At 30.9% G+C, this 15,481-nt stretch overlaps 1 protein-coding gene across 7 annotated transcripts in view; it reads left to right on the plus strand.

Moving 5' to 3' along the window:
• Positions 1-11,161, plus strand: part of AstA-R1 (allatostatin A receptor 1) — an 11,795-nt gene extending 634 nt beyond the window's left edge. Inside the window, exons 1-7 of one of the 7 annotated variants that reach the window (XR_015547888.1) lie at positions 1-80; positions 1,873-2,322; positions 4,971-5,100; positions 5,185-5,445; positions 5,726-5,804; positions 6,719-6,798; positions 9,570-11,161. The exon at positions 1-80 is cut by the window's left edge and continues 634 nt beyond it. Coding sequence is in view for 3 of the 7 variants with exons in the window: in XM_011066188.2 (XP_011064490.1) it covers positions 1,898-2,322; positions 4,971-5,100; positions 5,185-5,445; positions 5,556-5,804 (1,065 nt within the window). In the remaining 4 variants the exon portion in view is untranslated. The other 6 variants (XR_015547886.1, XR_015547887.1, XR_846904.2 and 3 more) reach the window with 6 other exon arrangements.
• Positions 11,162-15,481: the final 4,320 nt, after the last annotated feature.

Here is a 15,481-nt window from a genome sequence, read left to right on the forward strand (position 1 = left end):
TAATTGTGTTAGTGCATCTATTTGATCTACAATCGACAATTATTAATTGCAGCATTGTCAAATTTTGATTTTACATTACTGTAAGTTGATTGTATTTGATTTGCGAGCAACGATAATTAATCATAGAATTTATTTACATGATTTACAGAGTACTCTTTACTATACTGTATCAATTTTGCTTTCAATGAAGGAAGATGGCTTAATGTAAAAACAAAACTTTTGAGATTATTAATTTTAATTTTATGAGAAATAATTTTACTAGCACAAACTTCCTGCACTTGGCTCATTGTTTCTTAATTTTTGAATCTGCTGAGCCTTGTTAAACCTGTTCTTATATTTTTTAAAATATGTGCTAACATGTCGAAATAAAATCACAATATAATTATACAAACTATTTTGAAAGCTCCTTTAGAAAATTATGTTAACATTATTTAACGCTTTTGCGTTATTCTATTTTTATTAGACGTGTTTATAATAATCAATCTATTCGAACGAACGATTTACTGAAAAAAACTTATCGCCACATTTCCAGACGAAATGAATGATGTGATTTGAATATCAGTCCGCAAGTTTAATTCTATGCGGCGGTAAACAAATGTTGCAAAGTTTACTATTTAAATTATATAGTGCAGATATCTTTTATACCCTTATATATGCAGTTGAACCAATAAATCAAATTAATATTATGATTTACAATATGCATATCTAACAATTATACGAATTGATAAGAATAAATCTAATTAAATATGAAAACTCGGAGTCAAAGCGGATCTTTAGTGTTTAAATATTCTGTGTAAATTTATATAGGTGCATATCTGATTCTGTGCGTGCTCTTGATCTTAAAATGTATTGTGAGCAGAACCACAATAGTAATATTAAATTGACAAGCAATTTAATAATTTTTTAATGCTAATAAGCATCTTTATAAGAATATTAATATGTTAATGATCCGAAGTTCAAATTCATATTCATATTCGTAATATATCATTTATTACGCGTCTCCATGAAATATGACGTTTGCTTATTAGATATTGGCCATTACGACAAATATTGCCGAAGCCTCGATGGTCGAATAGTATAATGTCCGTCCCAGAAAGTTGAGAGTTCCAGGTTTAAAATATTGCCTGTGGAGGCAATATTTTTTGCAATAAAATTATTCGCAGATTTAGATTCTCATTAACATATTATTATTAATATTCTTGTAAAGATATTTATTATTAAAAAAATTATTAAATTGCTTGTTAATTTAATAAGTGACATTACTACTCTTGTTTTATTCATAAATACGTTTCAAGACCGAGAGAAAAAATTCGGCGCAGTTTACATCAGAATCAGATGTATATAAATTCTCACAGAAATATTTAAGCACTAAGATCCGCTTCAATCGAATACAGAAATTTTCTTATTTAATTAGTATCATAATTATCGTAAAATTATTACTTTATTTGCATTTTTTAATAATTTGAATAAAAAACAAAATTCAATAAATAAAATATGTTAACGTGTCTCATACAAAGAGTACAACCGATATTTAAAATTTATCATTCTGAAATTTGTTAATCTTTGAAATTTCTCAAAATTTAAAGAAAGATTCGAAATGGAGGATGATGCCGTAAAAAAAAACGCTGTCTCAATGAATCGACAATTATAAACACTATTGCTAATGAATGTTTACAATTGACAATTTGCTAGTGCATCGTTTAGCTAGAATAAACTTTGCTGGAAGAAAGAATATTCTCGCTTCTATTTTCGATCCATTTTATTATCGCTATAATGTATATGCTGCGCAGAGTTCCTATTTCATCCAACTCGGCTTAACAAGTTTATCGTGATGCAATTACAAAGAGATCGCACATGTTAATTTAATCACAGATCGCAGATCGACCTCGATTAGAATATGAACCTGGAAGTGGCAAACACGAGCGATGCGCTTAACTGCAGTACGCAGTTTACTTCATTCGAGGGCGATGTAGAGACCTGCAGAAACTATCACGAATTTGAATACGAATTCGTGCATAGAATTCTAGTGGTGGTAGTACCATTATTCTTTGGGATAATTGGAATTCTCGGTCTGGTCGGGAATTTGCTGGTGGTCGTGGTGGTGGCGGCAAATCCTGGAATGAGGTCGACCACGAATATCCTAATCATCAACCTCGCCGTAGCTGATCTGTTATTCGTTATGTTTTGTATACCGTTCACGGCTACCGACTTCGTATTACCATACTGGCCGTTTGGCAATGTCTGGTGCAAGATCGTTCAGTATATGATTATTGTCACGGCTTACGCTAGCGTTTACACCCTGATACTAATGAGTCTCGACAGGTTAGTACGTCAAGATCATTTTTTGCAGTATTGAGCTTTGATAGAGCTAATATACTTCCAAAATTAAACTTTATTGTAAATAATGTACCTTACTAATATTAATAGACTATTATTTATAATATTGAAAAACAGTATATTTTGAAGAATTAAATTGAAAGTAAAATTCAGATGTGGCACTTAGGTACACTTGTGTGCAGACAATGATTATCAATAAGAATGAATATACCGGGTGTTCTAAAATTCATAATATAATATAATAAAATTCAAGATATTACGACAAAAAATTAATAATAAGAATGTATAAATGTCGGCTCAAAGAATCAATCTAATAAGGAAATAATTAGAATGCCATAATAAATCCTATGTGGTTAATGGTGCGCAATGTCAATTTATTAAGAGATGTGCACAATGATCGGTTTACTAATTAACCACTGTTTACAATCGACTTTTGGAACTTATATTGATATCTTTATCATTATGATGAAAGGAAGAATCACTAAATCGACTAATAAAATTGTCTATAATTTTCGACATATAACTATAATAATTATTTTATATTGTGATTAGATAATCTTAAATAATTTTATTAATGAGTTCTTCACTTAAAAATTTGTAATATTAACAATTACACCAAAGAGAAGGACCAAAATTTTGGGAAACGTTTGAGTATTAAATTGTAATTTAATCAATGATGAATATATGTCATTTTAATAAATTGACATTACGCACCAATATCCATGTAGATCTATTATAGCGTTTTAATTATAACAAAAAGTTTTTGAGAAATTGAGTAAAAAAGTTATTTGTAAATTTTTATTTTACGTAATATATATAATTTCTAAAATAAAGACTTCGAAAAATTAAAGATTCTTTAAGAAATGAATAGAAAAATAATTCTTTTATTTATTTCTCAAATGGAGAAGAAATATGTCGCTCACATCGCTTGTTAAATCCAATAGTTAAATTCTACAATGAGATGATACCTCACCACTAATAAAATTAATGTTTCAAAAATATTTATTTTTATAAGAATTAGATATAAACCTTCATCAAAAAATAGAAATAAAATAAGAAAAAAATCATTTAAAAAGATCAAAAGGGAAAAAGAAGATCAAAAGAAAAAAATAAAATATCACTTAGTTTGTCTTGAACACACAATAATGACCAGCCGTTTACTATGATATCTGTCACGCCTGCAGCCAAACTTTAAAATTTTTAACTTTGATCTTTTGGCCCATTGGCTCTTAAATGTTACATTTTACAATATATGTCAAATATCTATCTCTATCTTAATATCAAATTTTCCAAAATCCTAGATACCTGGATCTCTCCTCATTAGTTATAAGTAATTAGTTACTTCCCAACCCTGCAATCAACTCACAATCAAAGGGTCCATCTTTCAGCACCTCGCGCGCACCGTTCGTGTGTGGTCTTTGCCGCTTGACAAGAATAATCCCATGCGCTTGCAACTGATGATAGCCCAGACAGATACGCGCTCATTTGGCGATATTTAGTAATGAACTTCTTGTCAACTATTATGAAAATATTAAAATGATACAAGATTTTTCGATAGTTTAGTCGGCTCTACTTTGTCGATAATTAACGGATATTTTGCGTGTATTCTAATTATTGACAAAGTTCGTGTGCAGATAGAACGGACTAAACTGAATAAAAGATCCATTTTCTCAATAATTAATGAAACATTAATTATTATAAAGATCGCGTATCCATTCGATTTTGTACATACGTTGCTAAACGCAGGAAGTTGTTCATTATAAGTGGCATTAGGCCTGTTCTTTAGCTGAACTTTTTGCACAGTTTATCTTTTCTTTTTTTCTCTCCAACGTGAAGATAAACGGTGCAAGAACTTTAGCTAAAAAGACCAGACCTATTGACAACGAACAAGCGTGCGCAGTAAAAGAAAACATCTGTTCTGGACGGTTCTATCTCGCCGCATGCTAGCATTTCGCGATCATTCGATAATCTTGAGAAACTCTCCATTAATGAAAAAAAAACGTTGAATAATGATATTAAATTCATAATTCATTAACGATACGTTATCTAAACGAGAGCAAATAAAAATATTTCATTAAGAAATACTTTGAAATTCTAAGATTAAACTCTATTTCCCATATAAGTTACAATCTCATTAATGTCTCCTCGTTGTCAAGTTAAGTAAAAATTCACGTGCAAGCAGTTAATCGATTTTTCTTAATCAATTTTCTGCATCTCCTATTTTAAGTCAGAACAACATAAAACTATGTGGTAAAGGAACCTTTTAACCCCCTTTTCTTAACTTTTTTTCTCAAGGCAAATACAAAGGAAAAAGCAGGAATTACTTTTAAATTAATTGATACTTAAATGCTAGTACTAGGAACATGGATTAACTTGAATATAGTTTAAAAATAGAACATCAGGGGTTAAGTGTCACGTTTAAATTAATTTGCAAACTGATTCTCAGTATAATTTTACACTAGATTAAAAAAAAAATGGAGTGATAGAAAACATTATTTATTTCGTGCGTCTTTTAAGTTATTATCTTTTAAAAAACTGCTAAAATGAAAGTTTAACTTCCGCTGTTAATTATTCAAACTAATTATAATACTCTATCGGAAATAAGTCACGTTAAGATAGGGAATTGCTTGCAGATATCTAGCAGTCGTGCATCCAATCGCTTCTATGTCGTGGAGAACGGAGACTCATGCCATACATGCGATCTGTATTCTATGGGTAATGATTTTAACGTTATCCATCCCTGCCTTCGTGATCCATGGCGAGGTAAGCATGCCGTGAACTGCATCCCAACTGCAACATTTAAACATTACAAATTCAGATGTTCTATAATGCATCGTGTATTTGTAGATTCACTACATTTTCCAAGGACAAAATTTGACAGCCTGCCGAATTCTGGATCAATATGACTGGACTTCCTACCAAGTGCCCTTCTTCCTATCAAGCTACGTGATGCCCCTGGTGTTGATATGCGTTTTCTACATGTTCATGTTGGCCAGGTTGTGGCGAGGTGTACGCACCAGTGCCGAGAACCGACGCGGAAGAAGACGGGTTACCAGACTCGTCGTCATCGTCGTCGTCGTCTTCGCCTTTTGCTGGTGCCCTATACAGGTAAAGAGACCTGTCCGGAACAGATGATTTTTCTTCTTTTTTGTTACCCTATTATTACCCTATTATTACCCTATTATCCATAATATCATATCCGCAACATCACGTTGCAGATGATACTGGTGCTTAAGTCCTTGGACATGTATCCGCTTACTACGGCGACGATAATGGTGCAGATAGTCAGTCATATCCTAGCCTACACTAACAGCTGTATTAATCCCTTCCTGTATGCCTTTTTGAGCGATCACTTCCGAAAAGCCTTCCGAAAGATTATCTATTGTAGGCCAACGGCAAACTCGAACAATCAGATGGGACCAGCAACAAGGACCACGAGAGCTGCTAGTGCTGGCGATATTCTTTAGGTGAAAATTAACAACCTTACCTATACAGTTCAAATTATTCCAGCAATATTGCAGTAATATTGAAAATATTATAGCAATGTTGCTGCAAGCTTCTATGCTGTATGGATCCTCATTGATAATGTAAACTTTTACAGAATATGTCAATCTGTTCTTTTTGGATATTAATTGCTTGGTATCAATCATAAATCACGACTGTCGTAAATATTGCGATTGCTTTTTGCGCAATGGATTTCGATATTTTCTTTTAACTTAAACTTTACCGTTTAAAACGATATTATCCTACTGTTCAAAGGAGAAAGCTTAAAAACGCTTTCTTATTACCCATCTTAAGAAATGTCCTTATTTAGAAAATACTTCTTGCCTTTCAATATTACCTTATGTTTACTTTTTACTTTTGGAGAATTGAAAATTAATATAGAAATCCAACGGTTTAAGCGAGTAATAAAGAAAAAGAATTTAATGCAACAGTTCAAATTATACTAATATTCGACACATCAATATCATCAATAAAAAATAGATTTCGAGAATTAATTGAATACATCCTGATAGTGAAAATTAAGATTTCAGTTATGATTTAGATTTAAATACTTAAATACAATGGCGTCGTCATCTCTGTTTTTTTCTTTTCCGAAGCGATATAAACTTCTTTGACAGATGAATGAAATCACCGGCATACTTAACGACGTTACTTAATTTACTTACCAATTATGGGTACGGCACAGCTTGGCACGGCTATGCGAGCACATAACAAAATTTTCCTCTTTTTCCCTAAAAACTCTTCACTGCTTTTCTATCTCTCTCAATCTCTGAACTCAGCGTAGTATATTACCATTAATACGGTAACATTTCTACAGCCCATTTACTCTTCGTTGCCATTTTCATCTGTTCCATCTACATCGCGGACATCGATAAAGGAGAGAGAAACATGATGAGGAGTGAACGGGTGAATACAGCAACAAACGTAATCCAGTATCACAAGACATTGCCATTAATGGTAAGTAAGTGCTGGAAGCTGATATAGAGTGGAATGAAATATTTTCATTTAACCTTTGAAGCATACGCACACATATATGTTACAATATATGTCTTGAAAATAACAAAAAAATATTTCTTTCACTTAGATTTCTTTACAATATGCGTAATATTATTCTGAATCGTTAATTATTCTGAATGATTTCGAACCTAAAAATTAAAAAAATCGAACGGACTCAATACGGCGGCTCAAAGTTCAACAAATTTTTATTCTGTGTAAAATACACTTCATATATATATAGTAACAAATTTCGCCAGTATATAATACTTTAAAATTTGATTTTTAGGATCACCACGAATCAAAATGATCCGAGCATTATCTTTGACAATAGATTTCAAAACCTTCCTTCAAAAGTAGTGTTCCTATATTATAGCGTATCTGCTATCTATTGAAAATTTAAAGCTGTCGAGAGAGATGCTTAGCTTTTTCGGCTAACCGTGTTAGTATGCGTCTAACAGCCATTCGTGCAAAAAGTTTCTTTCCTGGGTCAAAGGTCAGCAAATGTGACCAACTTATCGTTTTCGTTAAAAAAATTTATGATTCATATTTTTGCATTAAATTGCATAAAAATAAGCAAGATGTGGATTATGTCCTTCAAATAAGGATTTAAAAAAAATGATAAGGAAATAATGTCCGTCATGCTCATGTGTGATAAATACAGATTCTATATGTGTACTGAAATTGCGGTGGCGAAAAATAATGTTTTCTACATATTTTTTAAAATGTATTTTACGTTTTTCATATATATTTGTCTTCAGTATTAGTAATAATAATAATAATTTTTACATTAATAATGCTAATACTTCAGATTAGGGAACCCTCCTCCCTCTAATGCACCCTTAAGCATAGGGAGGGAGAAAGTGGAATGGGAGTCGCTTCGTGTGAAAGTCGTGCGCCTCTAAACAGGGGGGGGGGGGAAGTGAGATGAAAGTCACTTCGTATGGATAGTCGTAAAATATATTTTAAAGTAGGAAATTTTTGTTTTATATAGTGACAATGTATGTCAAAGTCAAAGTCATTGGAGGAGAGTCCCCTAATCTGGAGTATTACCTTAATAATAACTTAAATTAATAATAAAATAGCCTTTTATTCAAATTTAACATCTTTTTTTACACCTAAAAAACGACCATCTTCCATCTATCAATAGTATTTATTTTTAAAATAAAATTTAATTATCCGATAACGAAATTTATTCAAATGTTATTTAATTTATAACAATTTAATTTTTTAATTAAAAATTATTGTGTTTATCCCTACCTATATCCATACTTATCATTCTATACCTACTCGTATTTTTATTTATTCGTGCCTATTTGCCTATCTTCCGTGTATTCCTACCTAAATTACTTCATAAATGTGTAATAATACAGCTAATATAATACATTAATGGCTGCCAACGTTGGCATTCCAAGAATGGATCTAGACACAGGGAAAACTCGCGAAACGCTTAATTTTTATATAGAAAGCACTCGTGGAAGCCTCAAGAATATTAGCAAGAATCAATCTTATTGAAGAATTTTACAACATTTGCAAAGCTGCTTTCTCTGCTGAACGCAGCTAATACCTAACCATGTCCTATCGTGTACTGATAAATTCAATGAGATAATCTATAAATCGCGATCATACTGAATAAATAAGCAATAAATAATAATAATTAAAACAAATAACAAAGTAAATAAAAGTCAGCGCAGATAATCAAGCGCAAGTTTTATAAATTAAAAAAATCTAATTTTCGAAGCGATGCCACGGATGATAGTGAGCTAGCTATCGATATATCGATACTGTGAAACCGTAAGTAAGTGTCGCAACAGGCGAGTGCCATCTGCTGGTTAAAATGTGAAACGGACAGGATTTCCGAGGGCGACGATGATAATGATGATGATGATGATGATGATAATGATAATGACATATCTTAATGTGAAATTTTGACATTTCGGATTTTGCCTCAATATCTCCGTTAGTAGGGTATGTAGAAAATAAAAACAGTTTTATTTCTGATGGAAAAATTTCGCTGAAATTATTTCACGTTTTGGAATACTTCAGTGAAATTTCAGCATTTAAAAAAAATTTCAGTTTAATTTTAACTGAAAAATTCATTTTTAGCAAAATTTCAAAGAAATTTCAACAAATATTTAAGAGAAATTTCAATAAAATTTTAGAGAAATTTTAGTTCAATTTCAGCGACTTTTTAGTATGATTAGTTGAAACATTCACTTTCATAGCAAACTTTCAGCAATTTCACTAAAATGTTCCAAAATGTGGAATAAAAAATTTTTTTATCAGGGATTATATATAATTTAAATTGTCGATTGAGATTACTCAAAAGTTGATCGATTCAGTCATTTATTGAGAGGTCTAATAATCCCGGATGCTCGCAATTCGCCGGTTCGCATAAAGGTATAGTGCGGTTTACTCACTGCTTACACTTGGCGCGAGACCTGTCTTTTGATATCAAGCTGAAGTTCATCATCACACACACACAGGTCTATCCTTTGCGAATGGACAAATAGAGAGAATCAACGCTGTTGTAGTAAATATCTATCCAAGTTGTGTATAAGTAGCTCCATGAAATGGTCGATCAGCATATCTTTTTGTACAAAAAATTATCAACTCTACGTATTTATCAAGGAAATATTAAATAGATTCCATTTAAGCCTTTAACTAGTGTACGACAACTAGTGTACAACGTTATACGTAACAAGACAAATTATAAAATATTCGAACTCTTGCAGGACGATGCAATGGAGCAGTTCAAGTTGGAAAAAGACACTATACGAGAAGAGACTCAACAAATCATAAAAGTTCGAGACGAAAATCGGAAAAACTTTAATAAACTTTGAAACCCATCAATATCGAGTCGAAGATTTAGTCGCTGTGGAGCGAATGTAACTCGGATCAGAACTTACATTTAAACCGAAATATCTAGAACCTTATAGAATAACCAGAGTCAAATCAAATAACACTTATGACGTGATACGAGAAAAAGTTCAGGAAGGTCTTAGAGCCAGCAATATTTGTGTCAAATATCTCAAGCGTTAAACGGATTTCAAACTAACACACTATCATCTGATGATCGCAGGAAGACCGAATGGGAATGTGGGAAATCAAATTTGATTTCGAATTAAACGCGAATAAAGAACGCAAGAAAATAAGATAGAACGCAACCAATAACGATATGGAAGTAGAGAAAGAAGGTGGCTCTCCAGAGGTTGACATTAATAGAGCGACAGAGAAGGCTAGAATTGAGCCGACAGAGAAAAATTCAGATTTATTGAGATGTCGAAGAGATTGAGATGTTTAGAGAGATTAAGAAATAAGAGAGGTGTTTCTTTTAATTATACTATACTTACCTATGTATTAAGTTTAAATATAATTTTTATATAATTTATATTTAAAAGAAGTAGTGTCTCTCTTCACCCAGAACCATCCCTCAGTCCCAAACATATGTATCTCTCAGATCTACCAACTTACCGGCTGCTCGATTTTAACTATAATACATATTCCTTATTCACAGAACGTCTTGATCTTCTTGGCAAATGTATATTCAAAGAATTGTCCGTCAATCGTATTTCCCAAACGCGAGCAGCAACAGGATTTCTTGCGCTTGAAAACATTGAAATTTTAACGAGCTAACGGTAGTTGTGTTATATACTTAAGGGATATTGATTAGTGGTGAATGTTCTTTGTCATGCTTTTCGCATGTGCGTTAATTATTTACATACTGATTATCTCGCGCTGGACTCTTGACCTTCCGTTTACAATTCATAAATCGTTTATGCTCACACGAATACATCTCGATTAATTATGAAAAGAGGGAGAAATAATCTGAGCAAGTAATCGACGTAGCTACCGCGCTTGTACGAATCGATATGTACCGTACTTTAATTATTATCCAAGAGTCGATATTTCCGTTTCCTCGACTGAATGAATGAGTGAATGGGGAGGGAGAAAGAGAAAGAGAAAGAGAAAGAGAGAGAGAGAGAGAGAGAGAGAGAGAGAGAGAGAAAATGAAAGCGCGTACATTCTAGAAATAATTAAATAAATGTATCCGCCTCGATTCATTTTGCTCTGGATAGCAGCGAGATTAATAAACGTGAAATTTTTAACTGCAATTTTAAAAACTCCGCGGAATCAACAAAAATAACCATAAAGCTAGCTTCATTATTTAAAAAATTAACTTTTTTTTAAAATTTTATGTAGATTTCTAATGTAATTTCCATTTCTTGATAGTTTTAAGAAATAGTTTTTGCCATTGAAAGCATGACAATGCGATTCAAAGATAAAAGAGGTTAACTTCACACAGACCTGTTCTCGATATATATGATCATGTTTTAAATAGAGTTTTGGACAAATTTCATACTAGATTCTAGAGTTTTTAAATACATTTTAAAAATAGTTCCATTAAAGAAAATAAAAGAAATGGGATTTAACACATAGAAATGTGATTGAATACTTAAAAAATAGTCGCAACTTGAAAAATAATAATTTAATGCAATTTTCTCATTAAGATTTTTTATGGAACTCTGTGAAGTCTATAAACTGTCATTAGAACTGACCAAAAATTTTTTAATATTACAACTATCAAGTCGACACCTAGAGCTGTCTGTAACTTTTTGACATAAATTCTATAGAATTTTGTTAATAAAAATTTTGATCTCCGAAGGAGATATCTAGAATTTTTAATATAATTGTTAGAACTTTCAAAAGAAATTTTGTACTTTAAGACTATAAAATCAACAGCTATAAGCGCCCGTAGCTTTTTCGATTTTAATTCGACAGATTTGATAAAAAAATCCTAATCTTAAAAATCTAGAATTAAAATAAAAAAAGTGACGGATGATTGTAGGTATAAATTTGGTAGTTGTAAAATCAAAAGAAAAGTTATTAAAAAGTTCAGGGAATTCTATTGAAAATTCTGAATAGCCCCCGCAGAATTCGATCAAAAATCTTAATGACAAAAGTCTAAAATTAAATGAAAATGTTACAAGCTATAGGTGTGAACTAATTGATAATTATAAAATTAAAAATATTTTTAGAGATTTCTATGAATTCTGTTGAAAGTTCTGGCCCTCGCAAAGTTCTATAAAAAAATCTTAATGTGAAAATTGCATTAAACTAGTATTTTCAAATTGTTATTATTTTTTTATTACTAGTTTATTAAGTATTTATTTTCGTTTTTTTTTAATTTCTCGAACGGGACTATTTTTAAAATATATTAAGAACTCTGAAACTATCGGAAATCTGTACAGAATTCTGAAAAAAATTAATTTTTTAAATAATAGAGGTCTAACATCACAAGGATGCAAAAATAACTCCGTCTCTGTCGGAAGCGAAGAGAAATACTTACATTTCTTTCCGAATGTTATGCTTTGTCTCTTTTGTTGCTCATCGTCTCATTGCCTTTTGTACTTACTTGCGGCTTCTTATGCCGAGCGATCATTAAAGTTGTAAAGTAGTATTGCGCTACCAGTGTACATTTAAGCGTTATATCAATTCGCATCTCTGTAAGAATCGGTTATGTTCATGTTCCATTTACGTTCCAATCGAATCAACGCGTTTTACATCGTTATTATATAGTTCTATTTATTTTGTAAGTTTAAACATTTTGTAAGTTTAAATGTATAATTATTCGTCGAGCAAAACCGCATATAATGACGTTGAATTCGAACTCATTCCTGATGCACTTATCTTATATATGCTTGCATTTTCCTTTCGCGTTGCAAATCTTCCCTTCTTCTTTTCTTGATACGAAATAAATAATAAGAGAATATTAGAGATTGTTAATTTAAAGTGTTAAACACGGCAATGGATATTGATTAAACAATATTCTAAATTATATGTATTGCTTAATTAACATGTTAATATCATAGATAACTTAAATTTGTATAAAGACGAATTTATTAAATAGTCTCTCTCTTTCTCTCTCTCTCTCTCTCTCTCTCTCTCTCTCTCTCTCTTTTAATTATTAATACATCAAATTGAAAGCACGGCAATGTACTCCATCCACAGCTTAGCAATATGAATCGCAAATGAATCGCATCAGTGATTCACAAAAATATACAATTAAGCAAAAAATATGGATTGCAATATTAAACTATTAAATACACACAAGAACGATGAGCTCACTACACGATTACAAGATATTCAAGATGAATCAGACAGAAACAAATGAGTTTAAGAAACATAAACAAATTCAACTTGAATTTTCATAGACTGAAAAGGCATTCTCAAAACTAGCACATAATTATTACAATCTAGCAGATATAAATAAGAATACAAAAGGAAGATAAGCTGCTGGCACAATTTATCAAAATTATGCGTAAATATTACAACATTATTTTCATGTAACGTCTTAGATGACTACGATTATGCAAGTAGGCTTCGCCTCTCTGAGAGCTTTTAAGCAAATATATTCAGAGAGCTTGCGGAAGCATTAACGGTGATTAGTGGCCAATATTCAGCGTGTCCTCTCCATAAAGGAAGCACTGCTCCTCAATATCTCTAAAAGCTGCTGTATTTTGTGACGATACGATGGCATATCTTTTCATATTCAATCTTATTTATCAGAAACACTCTCCGTTATTTTCCTAAAATGATATTTTAAGGTCGGACAAAGAAAAAAAAGGAATAAATTTTTTAAATCAATAAGAGGGAATAGATTATTTAAGTTGATAATATTCGAAAACGCACAACAAACATTTTCATTTTTGTTTAATGCATATCTATGAAATACATTAAAAACTACAGTGAAAATACAAAATTAAAACTGACATAATAATTAAAAGCAGCAAAAATGATGTCGACATCATTTTACATCACGAAGTACGTGATTGATGTAATGACAGATTTTCTGTCGCGTAAACTAATTTCATCTAATTAAATATAAAATCTAAATTAGAGGAAAAATTAAGAAAATTAGTTTTTTCCATTTATCGAAGAAGATAAATTTTTAGCTACAGCTAGTTTTAAAAGAAATTGTTTAAAGTTTAACTGAAAAACTGTTGTGATAAATTCAATCATAAAATTTAAAATTTATTTACTTAGAAAGATTGTTCTTGGACTGTAACGTTATTCAACTATAACAAAATTTTACTTTTTTTTTTGTAACACGAGTGTGAGTAATGACGTCCATCGAACTGTTGTTTGCTGAACAAGAATCCATTGTCAAAATTTGATTATGACGTCACAATTATGAAAACAAGATAATGATTTTGAGGTTTATAGTTTTTTATCTGTTCGATATTTTTTTTTCAAACTATGACAATGTAACTATGAATTTCTCTCTCTCTCTCTCTCTCTCTCTCTCTCCCCCTCTTTCTCTCTCTCTCTCCTCATCCTTTCAATTCTTTTTTTTAATTTCTTGGATTTACTATTTTAAAGTTTTACATTTTGACTTCATTTTTATCTAGCGATTCTCCAAACCTTTAAAAATAATAAAACAATATATGTCTCAGTTTAAAAAAAAAAGTTCACACCTGAAAAGGCTAACAGTAGAAAAAAAGTAATTAAATTTCTTTCTTCTATGTCAATCATAATAATTTTTAACAGAAACGAACATTTTTCTATATATATATTTTTTTATTTACGAACAATTTAATTTTAACTATTATATCTTTTTACATTTTGAAGCAACACAAGTGCTGCACAACTTTAGACTTCACTTTACAGTATTTATTGATAACTGATGTAATATCAGCAAGTATTATCATCAAGTATGATCTAATATTATTATCAAGCAAAAATGTTTTATCAACAGCGTATTTGAACTGTTATCTGTTATCTGTTAATCAAGTTACGTAATGTGAGTTTTTAATACGATTACATCAAGAATGAACTAATGTGGGGATCAACTCGGGGAAAGAACTGTTTTATATAATTATATAAAATTATATATAATTTTACATATTTATATATAAAATTTTTTCTCGAGAAAATATTTGTCAAATCTAACTTCATATAATTTAAAACTTATATAAGCTTAAATAAAATAATATTAAAAAGAAGAAGATATTAATAAGAAAGTCTCTAATAAGAGCCAACGCAGGACATTATTACAGAAAACGATAAATTATTAAACAATTAAATATTTCGACCTGTTAAGATTCTCTTCAGTAATTCACATTAAATTAATGAAGTAAGATTGTATACAAAGTTGATACAACGATACACAGCAAATAACATCACACAATAAATCTATCTGTCATTTCTATTAAATTTGAAAAGTTAACGAACACATTTTGGATAATATTTGGATGTAATGTGACGTTTGATTAAGATCTCATTCTTTCAAAAAATTTTATTTACGATTCTTTTTACGATAAACAAACCATTTTTGTAAATTTGGATAAAAATACAGAAAAGGGGAGCAACTGTCGATGACCTTGATCTTGACATGTTATCAAAATTGCGATCCTGAGAAACCTTCAACATGTTTTTGCAGTCGCTTCTTGTTCATTAAAAAGCTATAAAAAAAGTTTAAAAAATGTATCAGTTTTTATACTTACATTTCTTACTCATGTAACTTAATGATTTTTCATGCAAAGCGAGATCCATCTTCTCCCTGCACGACTTTCTACGCGAAACTAATTTCACCCCATCTTTCTCCCTGCCAATGAGTGTATGACTTCATGCGGGTAGATCTTAT

This window comes from Acromyrmex echinatior, chromosome 17 (assembly GCF_024713525.1).
Source record: "Acromyrmex echinatior isolate Ae372 chromosome 17, ASM2471352v2, whole genome shotgun sequence".
NCBI lineage: Eukaryota > Metazoa > Arthropoda > Insecta > Hymenoptera > Formicidae > Acromyrmex > Acromyrmex echinatior.